Raw genomic sequence first — 23,658 nt, forward strand, 5'->3', positions numbered from 1 at the left:
ACATGTGCAGGTAATTTTCAACCAAATCCCAATGTCTTAGCACAGGAGAGTTCAGGGCAGACTTGAGAACATAATAAACCTCAATTCAAGGACCTCTGTGTGGGATGGGATGGGGAAGTGTCAAAATCTGCAAGGCGGCAGATGCTGACTTCCCCCGGAAAATGCCCCTCAATTTCTTATAATTTCTCCTCCAACAATTTGGATTCTGCCAGTTTCTCTTCCTCTAGTCAAAAACTTCCACGAAACCAATACGTATATGAGAAACTTCTGAGAAGATGTGCATCAACCGTGCCTGAAACGCATCTAACCATGAAGAACATCAAAGAAACTGACATTAAAAATGGCTTTTGTGGGAACTGACATTAACACATCCCTTCAGGCACAGGGTAAAAAAGCCCCATCCAATACAGAACACTGTCCGTAAACAAAAATGAAGGGATTGGGGGTTTTTTTACCATGACTTTAAAAAATGTAAAAGCTGGCAGACCACAAAGCAGACTGGATGTAAACTGTTCTGTACAGTCTTATGCGTTATGACGTCCGGTAGCCTCGAAGCTGACGCCGACGGGTGGATAAAAATGAAGGAGAGAGGTCACCTCGGCGAACAAAGTTGAGGACTAGAATAAAGCAGGGAAGATGAAAAAGCAAAGACTAGACTTACTCTAATAACCGGTGGTGGTTGATCTGATGAGAAGGAGGCAGGCGGCAGGAACTGAAGGCAATCACTTTTCTCCCCAGATAGTCGTCACCTGCAAAGCCAACAAGGTCAGAATCTTTAATCGTGGTCAGAACGTCATGTTCTCTACACAGGAGCTGGTTGAAAGGTGAGGTTTAAACCTAAAGCAGTGTTTTTCCACCTTGGCCACTTGAAGATGTGTGGACTTCAACTCCCAGAATTCCCCAGCCAGCCATGCTGGCTGGGGAATTCTGGGAGTTGAAGTCCACACATCTTCAAGTGGCCAAGGTGGAAAAACACTGATTGAAAGCCTCAGCTTTGCAAAATAGAAAGTGTACAAAGCTCAGTTTTACACCTTATTAATTTTGTGGTGGCTGTTAGCAGCAGCAGCAACAACAGGGGTGTTGGCCGGGTGTGGTCCAAAAAGTCAAGATGGCAGTTGCAACCATCAAAGCTCCACCCAGATGCTTATAATAAATGGGCAGGGCTTCCATCGCAGCTGCTATCTTGACTTTTTGGACCACGCGCTGCCAACGCCCCTGAGCAACGGCAGCAGTTGGAAGCATCTGCCTCCTGTCTTTTCTATGAGAGCTAAAGACATCTTACATGGGAATTTAACCTAATGAATTAATTTCATCTAGTTTTACCTCCAGAACAACAACCTTGAGAGGGAGGTTGGCCTGAAAGACAGTTCTCGGTCCCGAGACACCGCTGAACTTGTATGGCTGGTGATAGGCTTGAATCTCAATGTCTTCCTGTCCAAGAACAACAACTTAACTACTGCATTATACTGGTGTTTGGTAATATTATATCTATAAAATATCCTTATTATTATTATTATTATTATTATTATTACATTTATACACTTGCTTTCTGGATTTGTAAATATTCAAGGCAGTTCAAAAGAATTACAAAATACAAAATGCAAAGTATACCCCAACATAAATGCAACTGAAATCACATTCATTATAATAAAAACTAAAATAATTAATACACCTCTTTCATGGTCTGAGATGAGAGCGACACCTGATGCCCAGCTGTTCTGCTTACCCAATGCTAAGAGATCTTGCTCTAATGAAATTACTAGGAAATATGAAACCAAGATGAAAATAAGCAATAATTTGACCTGGGATCTCCAAGGGTGCTCATGCGCCCTAGTGTGGGCGTAGGTCTTGCCCTATCAGCCCGTTCCCTACTCCTTTGTTTAAATTTTTAGATGGATGGATGGATGGATGGATGCATGGATTGATGCATGGATGGATGGATGCATGGGGAGGGAGGGAGGGAGGGAGGGAGGGAGGGAGGGAGGAAGGAAGGAAGGAAGGAAGGAAGGAAGGAAGGAAGGAAGGAAGGAAGGAAGGAAGGACAGACGTGGGGCGGATTTGATCATGCAGTTGCAGCCACCATCCTGACTTTCTGGACCTCTCCATGGATGCCCCTGGCTAACTGGCCCCAACAAGTGTGGGTGGCCTGCTCTCTGATTCCATGTTTCTATTTTTTTAGAAAGCTCTTCACACACCTTTCAGGTTCACCATCCTTCTGCACAGGTCAACACAAACATACGATGTTTTGGAAGCACGGCCATTAAAACATTTGAGGATGATTGATGAGCTCTATTCAAGCACTGAAGAGGGTCCTCTAAGCGGCACTAATTGTTTATCAGTTCTGGCAGCTGAACGCAACACAAAACGTTGGGGGTATTGATTGTTCTGTATTGAAGGCTATGGCTAAATCTGAACATTTTATTGATTGTTTCCACAGGGGCCTGGAAGTGTCACAGGCAGCTTTCAACCACACCTTTTACAAAGATCTTTACACCAGGAGGAGTCATTTAATAGTTCTCAACTGTCAGCTGTCTGGATACCTGTAGGTATCATGGAAACATTTGCAGGTCTTTCCACTCCCCCTCTGAAATAAAACATTTTCCAGGAAAAAAATTGACTAATGTTGGGGGAGGTGGGGGGAAACAGGCACAGTTAAGGAGAAAAATTGTTTTATTGGGGGGGGGGGGGTCAGTGCTATTGATTTGAATGTGACACCCAATTTCTGCTGGGTTGGGCTTTCAACAATCACAAGTTTTCTTGCTCATTGAAGATTTTAATATGTCTTCAATAAGGGGGCGTAATATGAGGATCTCCCACGAGTTCTTAACTGCTGTTAGCAAATCTCTGCTTGAGTTGATAGCACATCACTTCAATGAACATTTGCATTTCTATCACATTTTCTTGTTTCAGCAGGATTTCCCCACTTTCACATGCCCTTGCTGGTTTGTTAGCAAGATTTCATCTCAGATGAAATATTTTCCCCACATTCTTCAATATTCTTTGATGTTTCTTAGTCCTGCTTCTGTCCTTCATTCCTTGCTCCTCAAATGAAGGATCCAACTGCGAACATCATGCTGGGCACGGAATATGCTACGGAGATCTTTCCAGATTTCAGCCAAGGACCTGAATGTTCATTTTAGTTTTAGACGCTAGGCAGGTAAGCGTGATGGGCCTGGTTCTAAAACTAAAATGGAAACTCAGACACTTGACTGAACCGGTTGGTCCAGGAAGTCCTCCTACATGTGTGAGTTGCCCCCATGGTCTTCAAACTTCTTCCCATTGAAATTCAGGAAGCAACTATTGTAACATCTTTTAGGTGCGTGTTAAAAACTCACATCTTCACCATGAACTCTCCTGGTATGACTATCAATTTCCCCCCCAGCTTCCTCCCATCTTTTTAATGAATGTGCTTTATTGTATAGCTGTTTTTCTGACAAAGCACATCAAGATGCTTCAGCATTGGAAGCATTATGCAAATATATCCAATCAAATCAACACCAAATAGTCAGAAAGGTGGGAAAAAAGTAGTCCAAGTATATCTGAATGTGCCAAAGGCCGTGGCTTCAGTTGTGGTACCAACACCCGCCATCTTGCGATTCCCCCCCTCCCACCCCTTGCTGGGCTGGGGAAAGAAGGCGCAATGAAGTGATGCAGAAACCCACAAGAGCCAGTGAGGTTTGCAGCAAACCGACCTGCGAAGTGGACAATGCCGTGTCGAGCTACATCGTAGTAGGGGTGAGTCATTCTTATTCCGACTTCTCGGTTTGACTGCACTGCTGAGAAGCTCCTGATTTCTTCCATCCCTGCGTTTTCAGCTTCTTCTTTCTGCAGTTCTGAAGCAAACCAAAATTGAGAATCATTGTGGGAAACAAGACAAAAATTACTGTTCCTCCAATCATTTGAAGCTATCCATTAAGCAAGGTACTTTTAGCTTAGTTTTCTACTTCCATATAGCGGGTGACAAGGCTAGATCACCAGATTACCCAACTGTCCTTTCCAGTGGGAAAATAATCACACTTTCTGGTAGGGATATTGATCTGTAGACCACCGGCAGATCCCCCTCCTATTAAAATTAGAAAATATTGATCATGCTGTTTTACAACTACAACTTTTCTTTCCCCTTTTTGACGTAACCCTTTTTTTCTTGGGAGGACAGTGGATATTAAAAAAAAAAAAAAAATTAAGTAGGCCTTTCCTGGGGATGCAAAGGACTTGCCCAAACTTTTATTTACAATAAGAAATTTCATGTGGTTATAAATGCATAAAAGTTGTGCATTTTTGTTATTCTGGATGCCTGTTAATGTCACTGCTTATCCCGAATATGAGAGTTGTGTCAGTAAGGAAAGGATCTCAGTTTTTTTAATCTTATATTTAACTTGCACCCGCTTCATAATGTTATAATGCTGCAAATGAGCGCATCTGGGCTGGGTTCATTTTGGAATCACTAGTAGTGAAGATCTGGTACATGGCTTAGGGCCAGGCTATTGTGGGACCACTTTTCTCCCACTGTCTCTACTCACCCCACCAGATCTAGCCTGCTCTGGGTCCCCACTATTAGGTCATCTGCTGGGACCCTGGAGTTGTGCCATCTCAGCGTATCTACTCTATGGAACAGCATCCCCCAGAGATTTGGATGGCCCCAGCGTTGAAGACCCGGTGGCTTCCCCAGGCACTTGGGTCAGGAGATTAGGTGAGCTCTGCTGTTGTTGGTATGGCTTTTTTTGAGAGCGGGGGGGAGTGGGGTTATTGTTTTATGCTCAGGCACCAGGAGCTGTATATTGTGGTTTTGTGTTTTAATTCTTGCATGCTGCCCAGGATCATTTGTTGAGCTGGGGGGGGGGGCATATAAATCATATAAATTAATGATTGATGATGATTGCGCACCACCAAGTCAGTGTCAACTCTTAATGATCACATAGATGGATTTTCTCCATGACAGTCTGTCCCTAACCTGGCCTTTCAGCTCTTCCAATGGTGCACCCGACGCCATTGTAACTAAGTCCCTCTACCCTGCTGCTGGTTGTCCTCTTCTTCTCTCTCCTTCCACGTTTCCCACTATTAGAGCCTTCTCCAGAGAGCTGGGTCTTGGCATAATGTGTCCCAAATACAACTTGAGTCTAGTTCTCTGTGCTTCACATGAGAACTCTGGGTTGGTTTATTTGGTGATCCATTTTTTTGTTTTCTTGGCTGTCCACAGTATTCTCAGTAGTCTTCTCCAGCACCAAAGTTCAAAAGTGCCAATACTCTTCCTATCTTGCTTCTTCAAAGTCCAACTTTCACTTCCATAGAGGGTCACAGGGAATACCACGGCTTGCATGATTCTGATCTTCGTAGGTATACTTCATGGCACTGGAACATTTTTTCCAATAAATACATAAGACATTTTGAGCAGTGAATTTCAAAATATCTTCCCAGAGTTCCTTGAAGATTGTCAGAAATGTCTTCACCACTCAGCAGGGAATGGACAATGAGCTTCTAAGGAAGGCATTTTACCAGCTGGGCTTGCATGGCACTGCCTGAGTACAAGAAGTGCCAGATCTTCTGCAATTTGAGGCTTCAGGTTCTCAAGAACTCAGCAGCAGCCTTGCCTTCAGGAGAGGAGAAAGTTTGGAAAAATTGGTTCCTTTGCTTTTTAAAGGAGTTTTGAAGACTCTCCCTTCTGATTCTTTCAGAAAGTTGGATTATTGCATCACTTCTTTTGGTGGGAGTCTCGGTTGGTCATGTCTGGGCTCAGAAGCTAAGCAGATTTGGGCCTGGTTAGTATTTGGATGGGAGACCCCCAGAAATCCAAGGATTGTGAAGAAGGCGGTGGCAAAATCTTCAGTATTGCATGATGGAGCCCATTAACAGTCACGCTTACCTCCAAGTCTCTGTGTTTTTTCAAAGAAAGCAGCAATTCTGCAGTGGGAAAGTGTCAGAAAGCAAGCCTTGAAAACCTTTGTATTTTAAAAAACCACTTCTCTGCCTTTTTCTCATTCTCTCATGTAAAAAAAAAATCACATAAATAAATAAACTCACCTAAATCTCTGGGAGAAAGGGGGTAGATAGTCCACTTTAGCATGGGGGGAAAATATAGGATGCACCCTACAGGAAACGTCTCCAAGAACTTTGCTGTTCGGTCCCCGAAACCCAGAGATCCCCGAGGGAGGGGAGAGGGGAAGATGGGGTGGGGACTGAGGCAAAGCTGAGAGCAGGCAGCTGAAGAAGAGAGGTATATACAAAATACCTTCCTATAAAAGATGCAAAAGCTGCTTTACCGTCCGTCGCGAAGAGAGAAGCTGCAGCACCACCTTGAGGTCACACGAGATGTGGCCCGGCCGGATATTTGCACCATCCCGTTCCTAAAAGCAGTGGGAGGGCACCGGCGTTCGCCAAGGCGAAAGTGAGCAATTCATCACTGTTTCCAAGGCTCCTTGGTTTTTAACTTCTTTCCTCTCTCCAAGCGCGGCTTGTTTCCAGAGAGGGACTGGATGCACTTCCAAAACTGAAAAAGGGTCTCTTGAGGCTCCCTTGGGTCCTTCTTGGCCACCAGGCAGAAATGGCTCGCTGTGGCTCTCTCCTTTCGCTTCCCACCTTGCAGACCAAGCAGGCGGCTCTTCTTACTCCTCTGCTCTTTCTATTCTCAAAAACAGGCCTTTCCCTTCCACAAAATCCACCAGAGAGGTAAAAATACGGTAGCTCTCTCGTCTGGCTTGGCCCTCAGTACCGTAGCTGGTGTACCAAAAACATTGAAAAGACCGTTTTCTGCGTCCAGCGCTGCTTAATCACCTCTGTTATTAAAAATTACTTTGCAGGGGCTTCCGCGGGAGCGTCAAGAAAGCCCGGAGGTGACTTCAATTGTACAGTCACAGCTGTCATTTTGCCTTTTTTATATATATATATACCCCTCTCCCAGGTGCCCCTGAACAGAAATAAGAAATACCGTGTAAGCATCAAAGTGCAAGGCACCAGATAAAGATTCAGAAGGGCGTGTTTTAATCACACACAAGAACCAGCTCTCCAGACGCACTGAAGCAACGGCACGTTTTATAAGAGTTGAGTAAAGTTCTAATGGCAAAATTAAGGGTGACGGAAATGGACTTCAACTTGTTTTAAGATTGGTTGGACCACCATTTATTAAGGAGAATACAAAATCCCTGCTGAATTGAGAGCCTAATTATTCATGGCTTAAGAACATGAAAATCATCTTGTCGGGTGAAACTCTGGTCAAAGATACCAACATTTTTGGGAGTCCACAAGCAATCGTTTTCTCATCAAGCCATTCGAATGCACCCTTGCCCATTTTTTCATGCGTGTCTTTTTAAATTTTCCATAATGTTATTGTTTTTGGAAGTCAAAGGCCTGGATTATCCCATGTTAACAGCAATTTCTCAAAGGGATGGGTCCTCAACATCACTGGATGTATGGCTAAGTTCACCCTAATGCCTTCAAAAGACAGTTGAGAAGGGAGCATCTCCAGCCTTGTGGCGTTCCTGTTTAAAGTCATTATTCCACTTGTGCCACAATTTATGACGATAGCAATATTATCGCCCAAAATTTCACAGGAAGCAGATACCAATAATTCATATACACTATGTGCATTAAACTAAACTTCAGCCTTAACAACTTTTGATGAGATGGCCACAGGAGAGTTTGTAACTCAAATACGTTACGCAGTCCCAGCAAACTTTTTTTTTTTTTCCACTTTGGGCAGAAGATCTTCCAAATCTCCCAGGAGATATCACTCGGTGGGCCAAAATGTATAGAGAGATTGATATATTTACCTATTTCTGCTAATTTTTCAAAGTCCGTTGCAGACATCCTTTGGGTGAACAAAATCCGTTTATCAAGCCAGCGGTTGACTGATGCTCCTTGAATGCTCGATCAGACCTAAATACAGACAAAAGTGAGTTTCTAAATATCAGAAGGTCTCTTTCCATCATTTAAATTATGCCATGTTTTTCCTTTTCCAGCTGTGCTAAGAGATTCCTGGTGGAATTTAACCTGAGTCTGGCTTTTCAGAAGCCCGGGTTAAAGATACAGAAAGAAATGGCTGTGAGGCCCATCAGCAGCTTCTAGTATTGGGTAACCTGTCAATGAAGCATCTTTCCAGTTTCACTCGCAGGTTAATGCACAGAACATTTCTCAGGCAGGTATGTCCGCTATCCAGAAGCGGTCTATACAAAGCCTTCACTTTTGCATCTGTAAAGTTAGAGGCTGCATAGCAATGAGGATCTTTCTCCTTACATTCGCTGAGATGCAACTTCAGCCTGTAGGGAGGATGGGATGTTTGGTTCAAAGATCTGAATCATTTGAAGAGGGGTGACACTAAGGTTCCTGTTGAGGTGTTTTGCACGCTATCCTCAAAATAAATGCAAGGGATTGAAACATCTTCATCCAGCAGGAAAAGAAAAGCTAATTTAGAGTGAGCATGGCCTGTGTCAAGGTTGTCCTAAAAACCCTCAAGTTGGGCCACCAGCTGACAGCTGGTTTGGAAGGACAACTAAGGAAAGCAGCAGAAGCAACTGAAGATGAATGGTGGACCTCCAGAAGATCAAAATGAAAGCATAAGACAGTGTTTCTCAACCTTGGAAGCACTGTGTGTAAGTCAGACATGACTCTGACTCTACCACAGTCAGAGTCCTGATGAGAAAACACAGAGGAACTTATTGTGAGGGAATCATGTGAGGGGGGGGGGAGGAGGAAGAGGAGGTGGAGGAGGAGGGTTCCCTTCACTGTTCTTCCAGGGAAGAAGTGCACCTGATCTTCCAGAAACTTTCATGGATTGTACCAAACCTTCACTTGATTGGGGAATGGGGTATCTGCAGGGAGGGGTCAAAACAGTCAAGATGGTGGCTGTAATCACACAATTGAAGCCCCTCCCCCTTTATACGTGGAATGTGCTGACATTTTGACTTTTCTTAACCCCCCCCCCCTTATGGATTTATTAATGGATTGATGAAACGTATATCTGGCACTCTTGTGGATGCCCTTTTGGGGGAGTATAATCAGGAAAGAGAATCGGTTAGAACAGTGTTGTCCAAACTTGGCCACTTTAAGATGAATGGACTTTGACTCCCAGAATTCCCCAGCCAGCATGGCTGGCTGGGGAATTCTGAAAGTAGAAGTCCACTCATCTTAAAGTGGCCAAGTTTGGACAACACTGGGTTAGAAGGAAGCAATCTGGCTTTGGAGGAGGAATTTGGCGGACAATCCTATACAGAATTGTTTGCAAGAAAAATGTGTGCTTTAAGCAAAGAGTAGGGTGTTTCCCAAAGAACCTGTCAAGATTCCCCACTGTACCTGTAGGTTTGGCAGCAGTGACCATTTTACCGGCATAATCTTATCTATTACAAATAAACCTCCTTTTCTGACTGCTTCAAGTTCTGCCGCGCCACCTTTATGGTGCAACTGACAAGAATTGGCTCCCCAGACTGGACAGGATGAACGCTGGTCTCTCTTTCTTCACCCGAGCAATTGCCCCCAACGCCCCCCACAATTGTCTGTTGTCGGTAGGAGAAGCACACCTCTGTGCTCACCCATCTTATTTTGAGCGTTATCAGAAGCCACTCCGGAGACATGTGCCATAATAGTGCCAGGAACAAAATCCATAGCAGAGCCTCATAACAGACGGAGAAAATGTTTGGCTCCCAGCCCCAGATGGGCTTTAAGAACAGAAATGTTCTTTTTCGCCGCTTTACAAGGAGTGGAGCTTAAATTAAGGGTAGATGGCTGGCCTTTGCTTCTCCAGACATGGTGTGGATCAGGAGATGGGACCTCCTCTCCTCCCCAAAGAGGCTTCCTTGAGTAGGAGGCTAAACTCTAGGAAGCCGTTAGAACATTCGATCATGCCCTCACAGTGACCATCTTGACTTCTCTGATACTTCCCCCCTCCTGGGTACCCCTAAGGCAGAGTTGTCAAAGTGCTCTTTCCAAATATCTGGAAAGGAACTCAAGGGATGTGCAGAAAATCACCTCGTCGCTTTTCAGTGCATTGTTCCGAGCAGCTCCAATTAAGAAGTTTCCAGTTAAAGTGACTGTGGCACCCTTGGAAATTAATTCACTCCTGTCTACAGCGTTCTCTGTTCCTAAGAGATAACATAATCTCCTTAATAGCATTTGACAGCAAGTGTTACTATTTAGAAGGAACGAGCTGCTAGAATAAACTTTTCCTCGTGATTAAAATGGGGGAGGGGTATTAGAAAAGGAGGAGGAGGAGGAGGAGGAGGAGGAGAAGAAGAAGAAGAAGAAGAAGAAGAAGAAGAAGAAGAAGAAGAAGAAGAAGAAGAAGAAGAAGAAGAAGAAGAAGAAGAAGAAGAAGAAGAAGAAGATCATCGTCATCATCGTCATCCTCCTCCTCGGGTCTTTCCAACAGCCAGGAAGGCTTGTTGCATGAAAGGAAAAGAAAGAAAACTGCAAATACATTTTTTAAATGAATTACGATCACCAGGGAGAAGAAGCGAAGCCAAAGGGATCCTTGCAATGCTTTGGTGCTCCCTCTTTGCACAGCTAGCAGCCATCTGCACAGCTTGCTTCATTTAATTTGGGATATTAAAAAGCAAAGTCTTTCTCAAGGGGAGGGGAGATTGTGTAGTACCACAAATTCAATCTCCAAAAGTGGCTTTGCAGCACAAGAGAACATACGTGTAGAGTTCGCCTGCAATGTAAAACAAACAGGAAATCTGGCGAGAGGGAGGTCAACTCATAAATGGGCATTCTCAGTGACCACCCAGAGCTTGTCCCCGGAGGCAAGACAGGACCTTCCCTGATTATATTTCAGAAACTTGTACAGAGACTTTTTGGAGAATTGTCCTCAGGAGAATTTCCAGGAAAGCTAAGCAGAGTTGGAGCTGATTGATACTTCAACAGGAGACTTCCAGAAAATCCAAGTCCAAAAACCCAGTATGGAGGAAGACAGTGGCAAACCACGTCTTTTTTTTGGTCAAGAGAAACACGTTGGTGAGGCTGGATAGTCAACAGAGATTTAACTCAGTTCTAGGAAGACCACCTTAGCCTACATCTCAGCCTCCCTGCAAGGTGAGAAGAAAGAGGGCTTCCTTTAGGCCCATTCCCCAGAGCCCCCAAGCTCCTTGGCCTCCCTGATTTTATTTCATTGACTCTTCTAGATTCCTTTGGTTCAAAAAGCGAATGGGTAGCTAGCACGCTGCAAAGGAATCGCCAGCCACTTGCAAAACCCACTTTTCCAAACCTGTCCCGAGGCTCCTGATAAACTTGAGAAGCTTTCTCAGAAGTCAACAGGGTGACACCCATCCTGACAGCCATTTTGCATCAGTGCCTAGAAGAAGACACCTGAACTATAGGCAGAAAGGTAAGATAGAAATGAACTAAGCACTCCAAGTTCCAAATGTAGTCAGGTCCAGGGGTGTCTCCTGGGGGAGTCAAAAAAGTCAAGATGGTGCCTGTGACAGCACAATCAATGCAATCAACGTTGTGCAATCGTGGGTACATCTTGGCTTTTTTGACACCCTCCTGATGAACACCACTACCCTGGTCCAAAATATTTGGAGATCCCTGCCTTAGGTCATCAAACCTACTTAAAGCTTCAAGAAAGGAAAATGCAGGTTTTAAACAAACTGTATTTTTTTCTACATTTTAAAAGGAAACATTTCACAGAAAGAAGTGTCTGACTGCAGTAATTCTAGGTTACATCTTGATCAGGCAGAGCAGAGACTTCTGGAAAGAAATCAAGAAACACATCGAGCCAAGAAAGAAATCTTGTTTGGGAGATTTTAAATCTGGCATTTAAAGTTACATTAATGTCCCATAAAGATGGTTGCATCAGAGCCACAATTTTCTTCAGCACTAAACACATTTGCTACATGTGGTGAAGAACAGCATCAGAGCACCAAGGTTTTGTGGCTGTCTCCATGATGAATAGACTTAGGTTTAAACCACATGTTTAAACCAAGAGAATGGTTGAGCCATGTTTCTCTCCTCCTGTCTCATTCTCACCTATCCGTTCATCGCACCTATCAGAATAACACTTCCCCCTGGAGCACATTCACTCAAAAGTTGCGCAACTTCCCCCAAGTTCATCCCTTGGCCATCATCAGATGGGCCTATAAATAGTGACTTTCACCACCCATCATGGCTTTGGTCAATCAAGGCTTGATTGCATAACCTTGAACCTTGCGTAATACTTTGGACTAAGGCAGAGAAGACATAAACTAGGTTCTCAGTTATAGCCATGCCACACACAATATTCCCTGTTAAAGATAAGGCAGGACCGTTCCATTTGAGCTGGTTTTGGCCAGGAGGCCACCAAGACAAAGACCAGTTTTATCCCAAGCGTGCTCATGCTGTCTTGGTTTTTAACCTGGAGACCACATTGTGAGCCCAGTTATTGTGCTCTGCACCCCACAACCTGGGAGTTTACTGTATGCAAACATCCTAACAGATGCTGAGGTCTTTTTCACTTCCTGAAATGGTAGCTTTGACGGTGCTCAGCTCTTGAACTTTTGGGTGGTCAGGATGCATGGCGGGAAAAAGCATGTGATGCTGCGGGTGGCTGGCAGCAGAACAGAGACCGGGGGACGTTCTCAGGCTGTCTAAGAAACTGAAGCAAAACAGCTGCTGTGATGACAGGAGACAGCAACTAACCCCACAGTGAAGGGTTTCAATCCCACAGGTCCTACTCTCACATCCAGATTTAACGCAGGCTGTTGAATTACTGAAGTAAAGGTACCATAGAGGTGAAAGACTAACATTATGCATCTCAAGACTGCAATGGTGAACCGTCAATAATAACATTTACATTGCATTACAGTGTGAATAGAGTATCGATATGACTGGGGACAGTAAGGAAGCAGACAGAAGATGTCACAGCACAGCCAGGCTTAACATTATGTGATGTGAGACCTTGGAAACAGCAAGAATCCAGCAGGTGTGCTAGATAGGTGTGGAGAAGGAAACTTCGTATCTTTCACATTAACTATGGAATGAGAAAGAGAGATGGAAGGATAGGTACAAAAAACCATCAACGTCTTTGCAAATCTCAAGGGTTGTAATATAATGTTCTCACCCTCAGCAACTCAGCAGGCTGGCTGGGGAATGCTGGGAGTTGAAGCCCACCCAAGAGGCCACGGTGGAGAAACCCTGCCCTCGATGGTCGAGGCCCAGCTTTTACAAACATCTTGGGTGAATCAGAGGGCCAAGGCCGTCAGCACAAGGACGTTCAGCGAAGACCAAGAGATATCTGACGGGGTTTCATATTTTCAGTTTTGAGAACGAAAAGGGGGCTTTTGCCTTCAGGCATAGGATGCCATTCCTGATCCAGCTCAGACTGAGACCAGACACACTTCATGGTCTCAGTTCCACTTGGGCTCTTGAAGAAGCAGCGGAGATTAGCTACTGCTCTTGAATTTACCCGCCCAAAGTTCTTGTTTGTGAAGGTGACGGGGGACAAAGCGAGATGAACTCGTGTGCAGCTTATACAGGCACCCGACCTGGCCCCAAGGAGCAATTTTCAGTTGGCCCAGGCCACCGGAGAAGTCATCCGTTACTGGCCTGAGCGTCTGACCCGGGAGATCCAGAATATCGTCTTTCCTGCTCCTGTGGAGCTGACCGAAAACAGAGAGGGGGATTCTTCTCCGAGCCCCGAACACAAAGCTGGCATTTGCTTTGGCGCAATTTGTTTATTGCGTAGGGATGATTAGCTTTTCTAATCACAATAAACATTAATGACTGACTGTTTCTGAAACCGCCTCGGTTAAATTAACTCACTGTAGAAGGAAGCAACGAGAAGGCACGGCAGGCTGCAGCACTAAATCCACACCGAAGCAAAGATGATATCCCTGGGGTTGGGGAGCTTGCACGGAGCCATGTTTTTAAGTTGGCAGTTTTAATTGAATTGAATTCATCTGGCAAAAGTGCCGAACAACCGTCGGGCGCATTCTAGCTCCGCTTTTCAAAGTGCAGAACGATCCACAGGGAAGCCTTCCATTTAAATAAATTAGCCCCTAATCAAGAAAGTTAACGCTTTAAATCATACAGGTTTGGATTTCTTAGGAGCGTTAATAAAACAAGCGCAGAACAAATAGAACAGAAACAAGCCAGCAGCGGAACTCGGTCTCTAAGGGCGATTCAGACTTCGGCTCCTGAAGTCCGCGGGGCTGGCGGTTTGAGGAAAGGAAAGGGAAAGGGTTTGCGGTCAGGACGTTAAAAGAGGGGAGGGGAGGGGAGGGGAGGGGAGGGAGAGAGAAGGAAGGGAGGGAGGGAGGGAGGGTTAAGAAGGGAGGGAGGAAGGAAAGGAAGAGAGAGAGAAGGGAGAGAGGGAGGGGGAAGAGAAGGAAGGAAGGAAGGAAGGAAGGAAGGAAGGAAGGAAGGAGGGTGGGTGGGTTAAGGAGGAAGGAAGGAAGAGAGGGAGAAGGGAGACAGGGAGGGGGAAAAGGAAGGAAGGAAGGAAGGAAGGAAGGAAGGAAGGAAGGAGGGTGGGTGGGTCAAGGAGGGGGAAGGGAAGGGAGGAAGGGAGGAGGGTTAAGGAGGGAGGGAGGAAGGGAAGGAAGAGAGAGAGAAGGGAGAGAGGGAGGGGGAAGAGAAGGAAGGAAGGGGGGGGGAGGGAGGGAAGGAAGACATCTCAGCCTCCACTGAGAAAACTAAAAATACAGGCAGCACACACCAGTTCAGCCACCCTTGTTCTTGCGCTTTCCACACACAAAAGTGCATTTCTTGACTACAAGAGGGGACAGGTGAGTCTTCTGTGTCCTGCACGGAGAACCGGGGTATCCCCATGCCTGCCTGCGGTTCACTCTTCTTCACTCCCACCCCCGTAGATGGCAGCACTGAACCGCCTTGGCTGACTCGCTCACCCGGGCTGCCGGATCCGATCAGGACTTGACTGGGGGAACCGCAAGGACATTCCAAGGCTATCAGTTAGACCAGGAAGCTGAAAAACATCCTGGAAACCCGCTCAGCACGGTCACTAAGAAAACACCACCGTGGGGACGTCCATGAAGTCACCAGGAGTCAACCTGGACTCGAGGAAGACTTTAGAACTTACTCTCCTCCTACACTCAGCCAATTCACAAAGGATTATAGGGTTTGACTTGAGTAATTCATTCTTCCTATTCCAAGACATTAGATGGGGATTAATTGACTGGGTTAGAGTGTTTGCAGGAAGCTCTAATCTATTGTTCTTCAACTTGGCAACTTTAAGATGGGTGGACTTCAACTCCCAGAATTCCCCAGCCAGCCATGCTGGCTGGGGAATTCTGGGAGTTGAAGTCCACCCATCTTAGTTGCCAAGTTTGAACAGCGCTGCTCTAACCCTACCACGCCCTTCACAGCAGCTCACAACCAAGACAGCGAGATTCTCGCAGAACACACAACAGTCTTCCATTGCACAGTTGTGGCTATCTTGACTTTTCAAACACACCCGTGCAAATACCACGGAGACCTGTGCTTGGCTCACATTCATCAGCGAACGCTTTAAGGCCCTTTGCCTTTGATCCTCTTGGGAACTGTGCCTTGATTTGGGAGGGGGGGATTTTCATTGCTTATTTGATAGCCCCCAAACGCCCATCTCTTCTTGCCTTGCCCTATTTTACAAACTGTTTTTTTGGTTCCTAGGCTGAGAGAATTCCATCCCAAACTTCCTCTTGGCCCAATGTATTACGTGAACAGAACCCTTTTGTAAGAACTAATTTTTAATTAGGAAACAAACGCAATCACGTGGATCCTTCAAAGTGAAAGAAGGATTTTTTTTTAAAAAAAAGTGTGTGCTTCTTTGGTGTCATTCAGGCGTCGCTAAGTCCAGACAGGAAAAAACCGAAAACAGAGTACACTCCTACTGATAAAACTGAAGATCTATTTTTACAAGTATTTTCAGGGCAGAGCGAGAGTCCTTGTGCACATGGAGTCAACTTACATTTGCTGTAATAAATGCAGCTTCTGATCCAGCTTCTTGCTGCAAGTTCTTACTCTGAGTTTGTATTTTGATGTTCTTTTACTACGTCTTAGTCTAGTCTTTATATTACCCGGAAGTAAGGACAAGCAACTTTTAGGGATTTAGGACTACAGGCCAATCAGAAAAGCCAATATCTACGTTTATGGAAGCCCCTTCTGAACTTTTTGCGTGAAGCAGAAAAAAAGGAACTTAGGAACTATGGTTTTGACGATTAGATAGGATAGATTATAGAAAGAAGAGAGTCACGTTGTGACTCTAGAGAAAGAGGTAAATCACAATCGTACTTATAACTGCTGTAAAGAAGATCGGAAGCCACTTCTTTATAAATTTTTCCTTTCTTTTCTGTTTTTCTTCTACCTTTTTTCTTTTCTTTTCTTTTTGCATTTTAGCTTTCTCTTTTATTCCTTCCTTTTTCTTTTTTCCTTCTTACTCTATTTTAGTTTGCATTGATTTTTACTCTTGTTTTTAAAACTCTCAATAATATTATATATATATTAAAAGAAGGACTACAGACCAATCTGAAGAAATATCAAATCTAGCCTTCACTAACTGGAGGTCCTTCAGATGTGTTCAGACTTCATTTTCCAAAATCCCCAGTTTCTTAGGGAGCTGAAATTGCAAAATACGTGAAGAGTGTCAGAGAAGGCTGACTTAATCAGTTCACCCGGGCTTTTTTCATAAGGTCTGCAAGCTATCCACCAGCTGATGGTCCTACGGGCACCACAGACTGAGAACTTCCATCTTCCCCCTAAGTGCCACGGGGCTGGCCTCTCCTCGCCCCAGTTCATCACTTACATCACCTTATCAGTTGTGTCCAGAGCAAACATCGTCTTTCCCCCCCTAGCCTGACTCTGTCCTGCCACCGCCTGGTCCCCCTTATCTGGGAGGTGAAGGGAGGTGACCAGCAGTGAGTGTGATCCGAGGTGTGTTTTGGGAGGCCCAAGCACAGCGCTCCCCCCGGCCACTACCAGCCCCCTCTGCGGCCATTTCTCTCCCTTTGCTCTTCCTTTTCTGCCCCTCTTTCTCCTGCCACGGTTTTGAAACCAACTTCTCTGTAGGCTTCCAACAAGGCAGAGCTGGACAGAGCTCCGTGACTTGGAAGAAGAGAAGCTGTTATTTGCGGTATTCCATTTGAACAATTCTCTGAAAATGTTGGTCCTCCACAGTCTTATTTTTGGAAGAGCCAGGGGCTCTAGATTAGTGCTTCTCTGAAACGTGGTGCCAGCAACCCCTTTTCCCCATGGTGGGGTCCTGAGAATGAGGGACCTTTGACTGGATTTCTGTGGCTAATCTGCCAGTTTCCCTGTATTGGTCAGTTTCATTCACTTCCCAAGAGAATCGGGTGCCCAGCAGCTAGTCAGTTTCACCTCTCAGGTCTCTCTGACTAGCTGGCTGGACAGTCCTGAAAGGGTCTCCCTTCCGCCCCTCCAGCACTCCTTCTGCCCAGCTGCCTCCCTGTTTGCCTCTGACTGTAGGGATGGTCAGGGAATCAGAATTGGTCCAAGGTTGCTTAATTAACTGAGACCCTTTCACAGAAACAGGGTCTTCCCCTTCTGCTGAACTTGGGGATGCCTGCACGGGGGTCAAAAAAGGTGGCAGCTTTGGCCCCATGATCCGAGTGCTGCCTCTTACATGCATCGCCACACATAAAAAAGGGCAAAGGTTTGATTGTGCGATCGAGGCTGCCATCTTGACTTTTTTGACCCCCAGGGGAGGACAGGCAGACCAGCCTGTGATCCCCAATCCTGCTGCACTGGGGGATGGTTTCCCTGTGGGCTGCAGTTCAGCTGTCTGCTGAACTAGGGTCCCTGGCACGCTCACAAATCAGGATGTCGCCCCAACTCTAATTTGGCAGGGAGGGGCCACAGAGGCAGGGAGGGCCTTGGCAAGTGGCCAGCCGGTCACGTGGTGGAGTAGCTCGTGTGGACGTCAGGAAGGGCAGTGTCAGCCCTGCAAGGTCGGCCAGGCACCCCAGAACTCGGAGAACTGCACTTCAGCTACGGCAGCAGACTCCGGGAAGCCCGCGGGGCTCTTCCCCCGCCCGCCTTCCGCGCCCGAGAGAGCCGAGGCGCGGCAGCCTGGCGTTTCCTTCTCCCTCCTCCGCGCTTTCCAGGCTCAGCTCCGGTTTCGCTTTGGCTTGCGCCGCCTCGTGTCTCCCGGGCACCTTTCCGGGCAGGGGAGGCTTCAGCCGCCCCGGGAAATGGCCGGACCAGGAGGCGGTCGTGCTCCCGCGATCGCCCCCCGCCCCGCTTCTTGCCCGGAGCCCTCCCCTCAAAGCCCCGCCGGACCGGTCAGTCCGCCGCGCTGCCCGCTCCGGCCGCGTCGCCCCGGCCGCCGCCCGCCTTGCCAAAGCCGGCGCTCGCCCCCTGCCCGCCCCCAAGGGCGCCCCGGCGCGCGCCACCTGCGGGAGCCCAGGAGCCGCCCCGCCCCGGCCGCCTCCTTCCCTCCCCTCCCCTTCCCTTCTCTTACCTGCCCAGCGCCCGCTGCCCGCTCGCGCCCCGGGAGGGAGGGAGGAGGAAGCCGCCGTCCGGCCGCCTCGCGGACACCGCAGGGCCGCTGGCCAGCCGGGCGCCCGGGGAGTCCCTGCCCGCCGGAGGGAGGGCCCGGCGGGCGCGCAGAGGAGGGCAGGGCAGGGCAGGGCAGGGCAGGTCGGGCGCGGCCGGCCGGCCGGCCGGGGAGGCGGCGCTATCTTTGCTCCGCGGCCGGCCGGCCGACCGGGGCCAGGGACGGGCCGCCTGCCTCGCCCGCAGCCCCGCGGCCCGTGCTGAGAAGCGCAGCCGCTCTTCGGGGCGGCCGGTGTCCTACCCCGGCCGGACCGCGTTTCTCGTCGCCGGGAGAGCTGCCGCGATGTCTCCAAAGGCGAGCTGAGCTGTGCGGGGAGGCAGCGCTGCCCTCCCCGCGCAGGGGACGGCACCTGGCTGAACAAGCTCAGCAGGATCAGAGGCAACCAGGGCTTGGATGGGAGACCACCAGGAAACCCCCGAGGTGGCAGGCCACACTGGCCAACCCAAAAACACCCTGGGAGGAGATGGGGGCCAACCATCTGGGGCCAAGAGAAGTCACCAGGAGTCGGGTGTAGCCAAAACGGTCAGGAGGGGACCCACAATGGTGCAATTCAAGCTCTGGCTGATTTTTCTGGGCAGCGCCCATAAAAACCGTTGTGGCTGCCGTTTGACTTTTCGACCGCACCCTATAGTCACCCCTGCAGGGAGTTGAGAGTGTCTTAATGGAATTGTTGTTCCCACTATATTCAGTGGGGGAAAGAAACTTGTGGGGTGGGATCTGGGCATCGAGGCTATGGAGCCGCAGGACAAACCACACAGATGCTTCCTTCCCAGGACACGCTCCCCATCCACGATCAACCCACCCCCTGCTTGTATAACTGGACTTTCTTAGCCTTCATCTCCACTGAACCCTCAATCTGATGACCTGGTAATACACACAACTTGCTCTGCTCAGACACGATTGGCTGATTTGTGACTTGGTTGATTGCACAAGGTGAAAGCCACTGAGCCCATCTCAGCTCCTGGTGCCTTCCTGGACCATCCCTACAGCACTGTTGGCCAAACGTTGGATGGAACTTGCCATTATCATCTTCTTCAGTGTTTCCCAGTCTGGCCTACAATCCTAGGGTTTCCTGGTGGCCCTCCATCCAACCATTAGGGGCAGGCCTGTCTGCTTCGCTTCAATGCCTAAATAAGCTGGGCAGATAGGACCCCTGCTGAGGGCTTTGTCGGGTACAAATAGAGCCACAAATATCTTGATTTTTTTGGTCATCTTCTTGGGAATGAAGCTGAGCGCCATTATTCCCGTGCAATTTGGAGAAGATTGGCTAAGATGAGCTGGTTGCTAGGGAACCAGAAAAACTGTTAGACCGCCTGAAAGACCGACATTTACGGTGACCTAAGATGTCCACGGAATCACTGAATGTAAGTTTGAAGAGCATCTAGTCCAGTGTTTCTCAATCTTGGCAGTTTCAGATGGGTGGACTCCAACTCCCAGAATTCCCCAGCCAGCATGGCTGGCTGGGGAATTCTGAGAGTTGGAGTCCACCCATCTGAAAGCCGCCAAGGCTGAGAAACACTGATCTAGTCCAAACCCTGCCCAGTGCAAGACTCCAACAATCAGACATTTTGTGTGAACCGAGAACCCCTTAATGCTTGAGACATCGCTTCATTTCAACACTTGACTTCACTGAACCTGCAGATCTGTTTTCCAGGAGGTTACAGATCCCACTGCAGGTTGGACCGATGACTCTAAAGGAATCTCCTAAGGAGACCACATACCCCTAATATGGGTTTGGTATTTATCCCAAGTGGCTTGTTTCAAAAAGAAAACCCACCTCCCGCTGAATCAGAAGTGGCTGGTTTATAGTCTCACGGCAACGTCTTATTTTATCCGTTCCCTGCATGAAAGCCTCAGCTCTGAGCCAAGGTCCAGGCGGTCAGGATCCTAGCAAATAATTAATAAATAAGAAAGCACCTCCCACTCTGGACACTTTTTCTCCTCCAGTAGATCAAGGGACACCTTTGAAAACTTGGTTGCTTTTTCCAGCTGAGAAAAAGAAAGTCTGTGCATGGATGTTCCTACAGTTCACAGAAGTGACATCTGCCTTGTTTAATTACCATTTGAAATCTTTTCCTGTCTCTTCCCATCATAATGAAACGTGGTAACTCAGTGCCTTTCTCCAGCCAGGGGTATCTGCAAGTTAGGGTCAAAAGAGTCAAGATGGTGCCCGCAGTGGTGAAGTCCAAGCTCTGCCTGCTTTTCACGTGGTCTTCATCTTGACTTTTTGGACCCCCTCCTGCAGACATCCCCGAAAGAGGGGAAATGTCTTTTGAGAGCAGATGGGCACATCGGATCCTGCCATGTTCAAGGTGTTGCTTCGACTCCCCATAACGAGAGCGAGGAACAGCAACGCTCAACATCGACTAAGACGGGCCTTGCCTTTCTTGGCGTTTCTGGCAGAGAGAAATTGGGTTTGCGTGTCCAGAAAGGAAAAGCCTGCACGCTTGAAGCCTCCTTTTAACTTTTATGATTTTGCTTTGCTGGAACTACTGACTTATAGTTGGGTACACTGGAGAAAAAGGTACTCCTAGTTAAAAATTAACCATGACTGCCTGGATATCGAAATTATTCCAGGCGTTTTGAAGTCTAGAACTTTTATGATAGGGTTGTTGTTGTTGTTGTTTTTTTTGCTCATTTATTGCTAAAGGACAATCCTTCTGCACAGGTAATATAACCTTTTTTTGATATGTATTTGGACTATGTTCCTGTATGTTATTAGCTGCTTAGAGTTACTAGATGGGCGGTCATAGAAATCTGACAAATAAGCTAAATAAATATTCAGCCTGGAATGATACTGTTCCATATTCTTTACCCTTCACTTAACCAATTATTTTCCTTATCTCTTACTTTTCCCTGGCATCATTTCTTCAGAGGCTCAGAGGCACCTGCAGGACAGGGGTGTGAGTGTGCATCAAAAAAGACAAGATGGTGGCTGCCGTTTTGATGTTTTTGGCACACACCCCACAGACACCCCAAAAACCATCTTGCTCATTTCTGTTTACATCAGTGACCTCCAATGCATTCATTTTTTTTTTTAGCTGCCTCTTAAATGCCAATGACTTAGTGGGCACAATATTTAACTGCTCCTTTGGGGTGGAGAGAAAGTCTGCTCTAATCAGGCATCATTTCTGAACACGTTAACGATTGCCATGCAAGCTTTTTGTGATAGATCCTGGATCCACAAGGATCCTTGTGGCCTTCCCTGTTTCTCCTTCCATTGTTTCTATTTTCCTTTTATCCATTTTTGCACATTCAGCACAACAAAAAAATTTATATCCTGCTTTTTCATTTCCTTGCAATGGATCTAGAATTAATTCTTTTAACTTCAGTTGAAACAGGAGTGCTTAGCCTCGGGTCCACCCCCCGCCCTAAAAAAGGATAAATTTCAGAAGGTCTGTGAACTTGGATGGTAAAAAAAATTACACCTTTATTTTAAGTAACCTCTAACTCAATGTACCTTTTCATTCAATAAAGAATGTGGGCAAAGAAGTAATTTATGGCCTCTAGACTCCAAAAATGTTTTTAATTTCAAGAAATCTCATGATTATGCCCTGTAAAAGGCATTGTCTTGTTATTGATTTAATGGATTAATAAAGAAGCATATATATTACTATTGCAATATGAATCATACGCAAATATATTAATAAATGAACATGTATATTACTATATTTCTTATTTTAAAATATTTTGATTTATTTATATTTATTTATTTATTTATATTTCAAATTTAGATACTGTCCATCTCACGAAAAAGTGACTCTGGGAAGTTCACAATAAAACAACAATAAATATTGATGACTGCATTGAGCTTAATTTGTTTCCTAAGTAGTACAAAAGGTGTGCATTTTATTTTATGTATTTAAAAGCATTTTTCTGAGAAAGGATCTGTAGATTTCACCAGATTCTCAAAAGGGTCCAGGGTACAAAAAGGAGAAGGGCCCATTTTAAAACAATAGTCTTAATGTTTGTATAATTTTTTTTCCTGCTGAAATTCACTCTTGATGTGCTGGCCAGAATATAAAACACCACAATCAGATTAAAATCTGTCTCTGATCCTGTAACTGTGCCTAATGAATGCGTGCAGCACTTTATACGTTTTTTGCTGTAAGGAATTCAGAGCTTGAATGCTGCCCTGAACATTCAGCAAAGAGGAAAATAATTCCATTTTATACAGAAGGCTACTCTTTCTAGTCGCGGCATAAGAATTACAATTTGCTTTTTGTTTCTGGGTTTATTGGGCCCAGAAACTTAATCCCCAGAATGAGATTAGGTTTAGGAAGGCATGACCACCATTCAACCAGAGGTGTCTGTGGGGTACGGTCAAGGGAGTCAAGAAGGTCCGTTCCACCTGTTTTTTTACACAAAAACACAACCCACATAAAAAATGGGATACCCATTGATCACACTGCCACAGCTGTTACCTTGACTGTTTTTGACCACATACGGTGGACATCCCTACATTCAACCAAACTTGCGTTGCATCTGGGCAACAGAACAGTGCCTCCTAGATTTCGACCCTTGGACATCAACTGAGGTTCTCCGTGCTGTGTTAAATGTTAAGCAGACAAACCAACATGCAGATTAAAAGACCAATACCAACCCACCTTGATGTCACTACAGTAGAAGCAAATGATGGCCTGCTGCACGCTCAAGTGATTCCAAGCTGTTGTGAGGAATCGCAATCAAAGCAAATGAGCTTTGCAACCAGCCAAGAATCGTCTGCTAATCTCAGCAATGCAGCTCATTGAGTTTCCCTCCTTGTGCCCAGAAACTCATGCCAAAATACAAATCCATAATAGACCAAGAATAATGGAAGATAATTATAGCTAACAATGTCTATCAAGACTGCCGCTTCAGGCGTGAGTTCTGCCTGCTTGGCAGAAACGAATTAGATGCAGATTTCCTGGCAGGCAAATGCATGGGTGGGAAAAATACAATCGATTGCATTCTTGTCTGTTCTGCAATGCTTGCAACGCACACCCCAACTGGTCACACACATACAAAAGTGAGTCTTGTTCTATCACATTAAGAGAATGGGAATTCGTTCCAGCTCTTCCGCTGGCAAAAGGTTTTCAAGACGCAGGTCCTGGCAAAGGAGGCTAAAGATTTGAGATGGAGGTGAGCAGTAACCAAGAAATGAGATGAATTTGGAAGTCCTCCCCAGTAATCCATCTCTTCTTGCCGTC

At 46.4% G+C, this 23,658-nt stretch overlaps 1 protein-coding gene across 3 annotated transcripts in view; it reads right to left on the reverse strand.

Moving 5' to 3' along the window:
• Positions 1-18,568, reverse strand: part of ARHGAP8 (Rho GTPase activating protein 8) — a 43,202-nt gene extending 24,634 nt beyond the window's left edge. The window contains exons 1-5 of one of the 3 annotated variants that reach the window (XM_088149895.1): positions 18,374-18,568; positions 16,419-16,513; positions 7,764-7,869; positions 3,693-3,833; positions 662-749 (exon numbers count right to left, since the gene is read on the reverse strand). In XM_088149895.1, coding sequence (XP_088006021.1) covers positions 662-749; positions 3,693-3,833; positions 7,764-7,800 — 266 coding nt within the window. In that variant the 5' untranslated portion in view covers positions 7,801-7,869; positions 16,419-16,513; positions 18,374-18,568. Of the gene's footprint in view, positions 1-661; positions 750-3,692; positions 3,834-7,763; positions 7,870-13,722; positions 14,106-16,418; positions 16,514-18,373 lie in introns of those variants that run through there. The other 2 variants (XM_088149843.1, XM_025170448.2) reach the window with 2 other exon arrangements.
• Positions 18,569-23,658: the final 5,090 nt, after the last annotated feature.

The sequence above is a fragment of the Python bivittatus genome, unplaced genomic scaffold (genome assembly GCF_059951505.1).
Source record: "Python bivittatus isolate LINGU-HERP-01145 unplaced genomic scaffold, Pbiv_v1 ctg000010_np1212, whole genome shotgun sequence".
Classification (NCBI taxonomy): Eukaryota; Metazoa; Chordata; class Lepidosauria; order Squamata; family Pythonidae; genus Python; species Python bivittatus.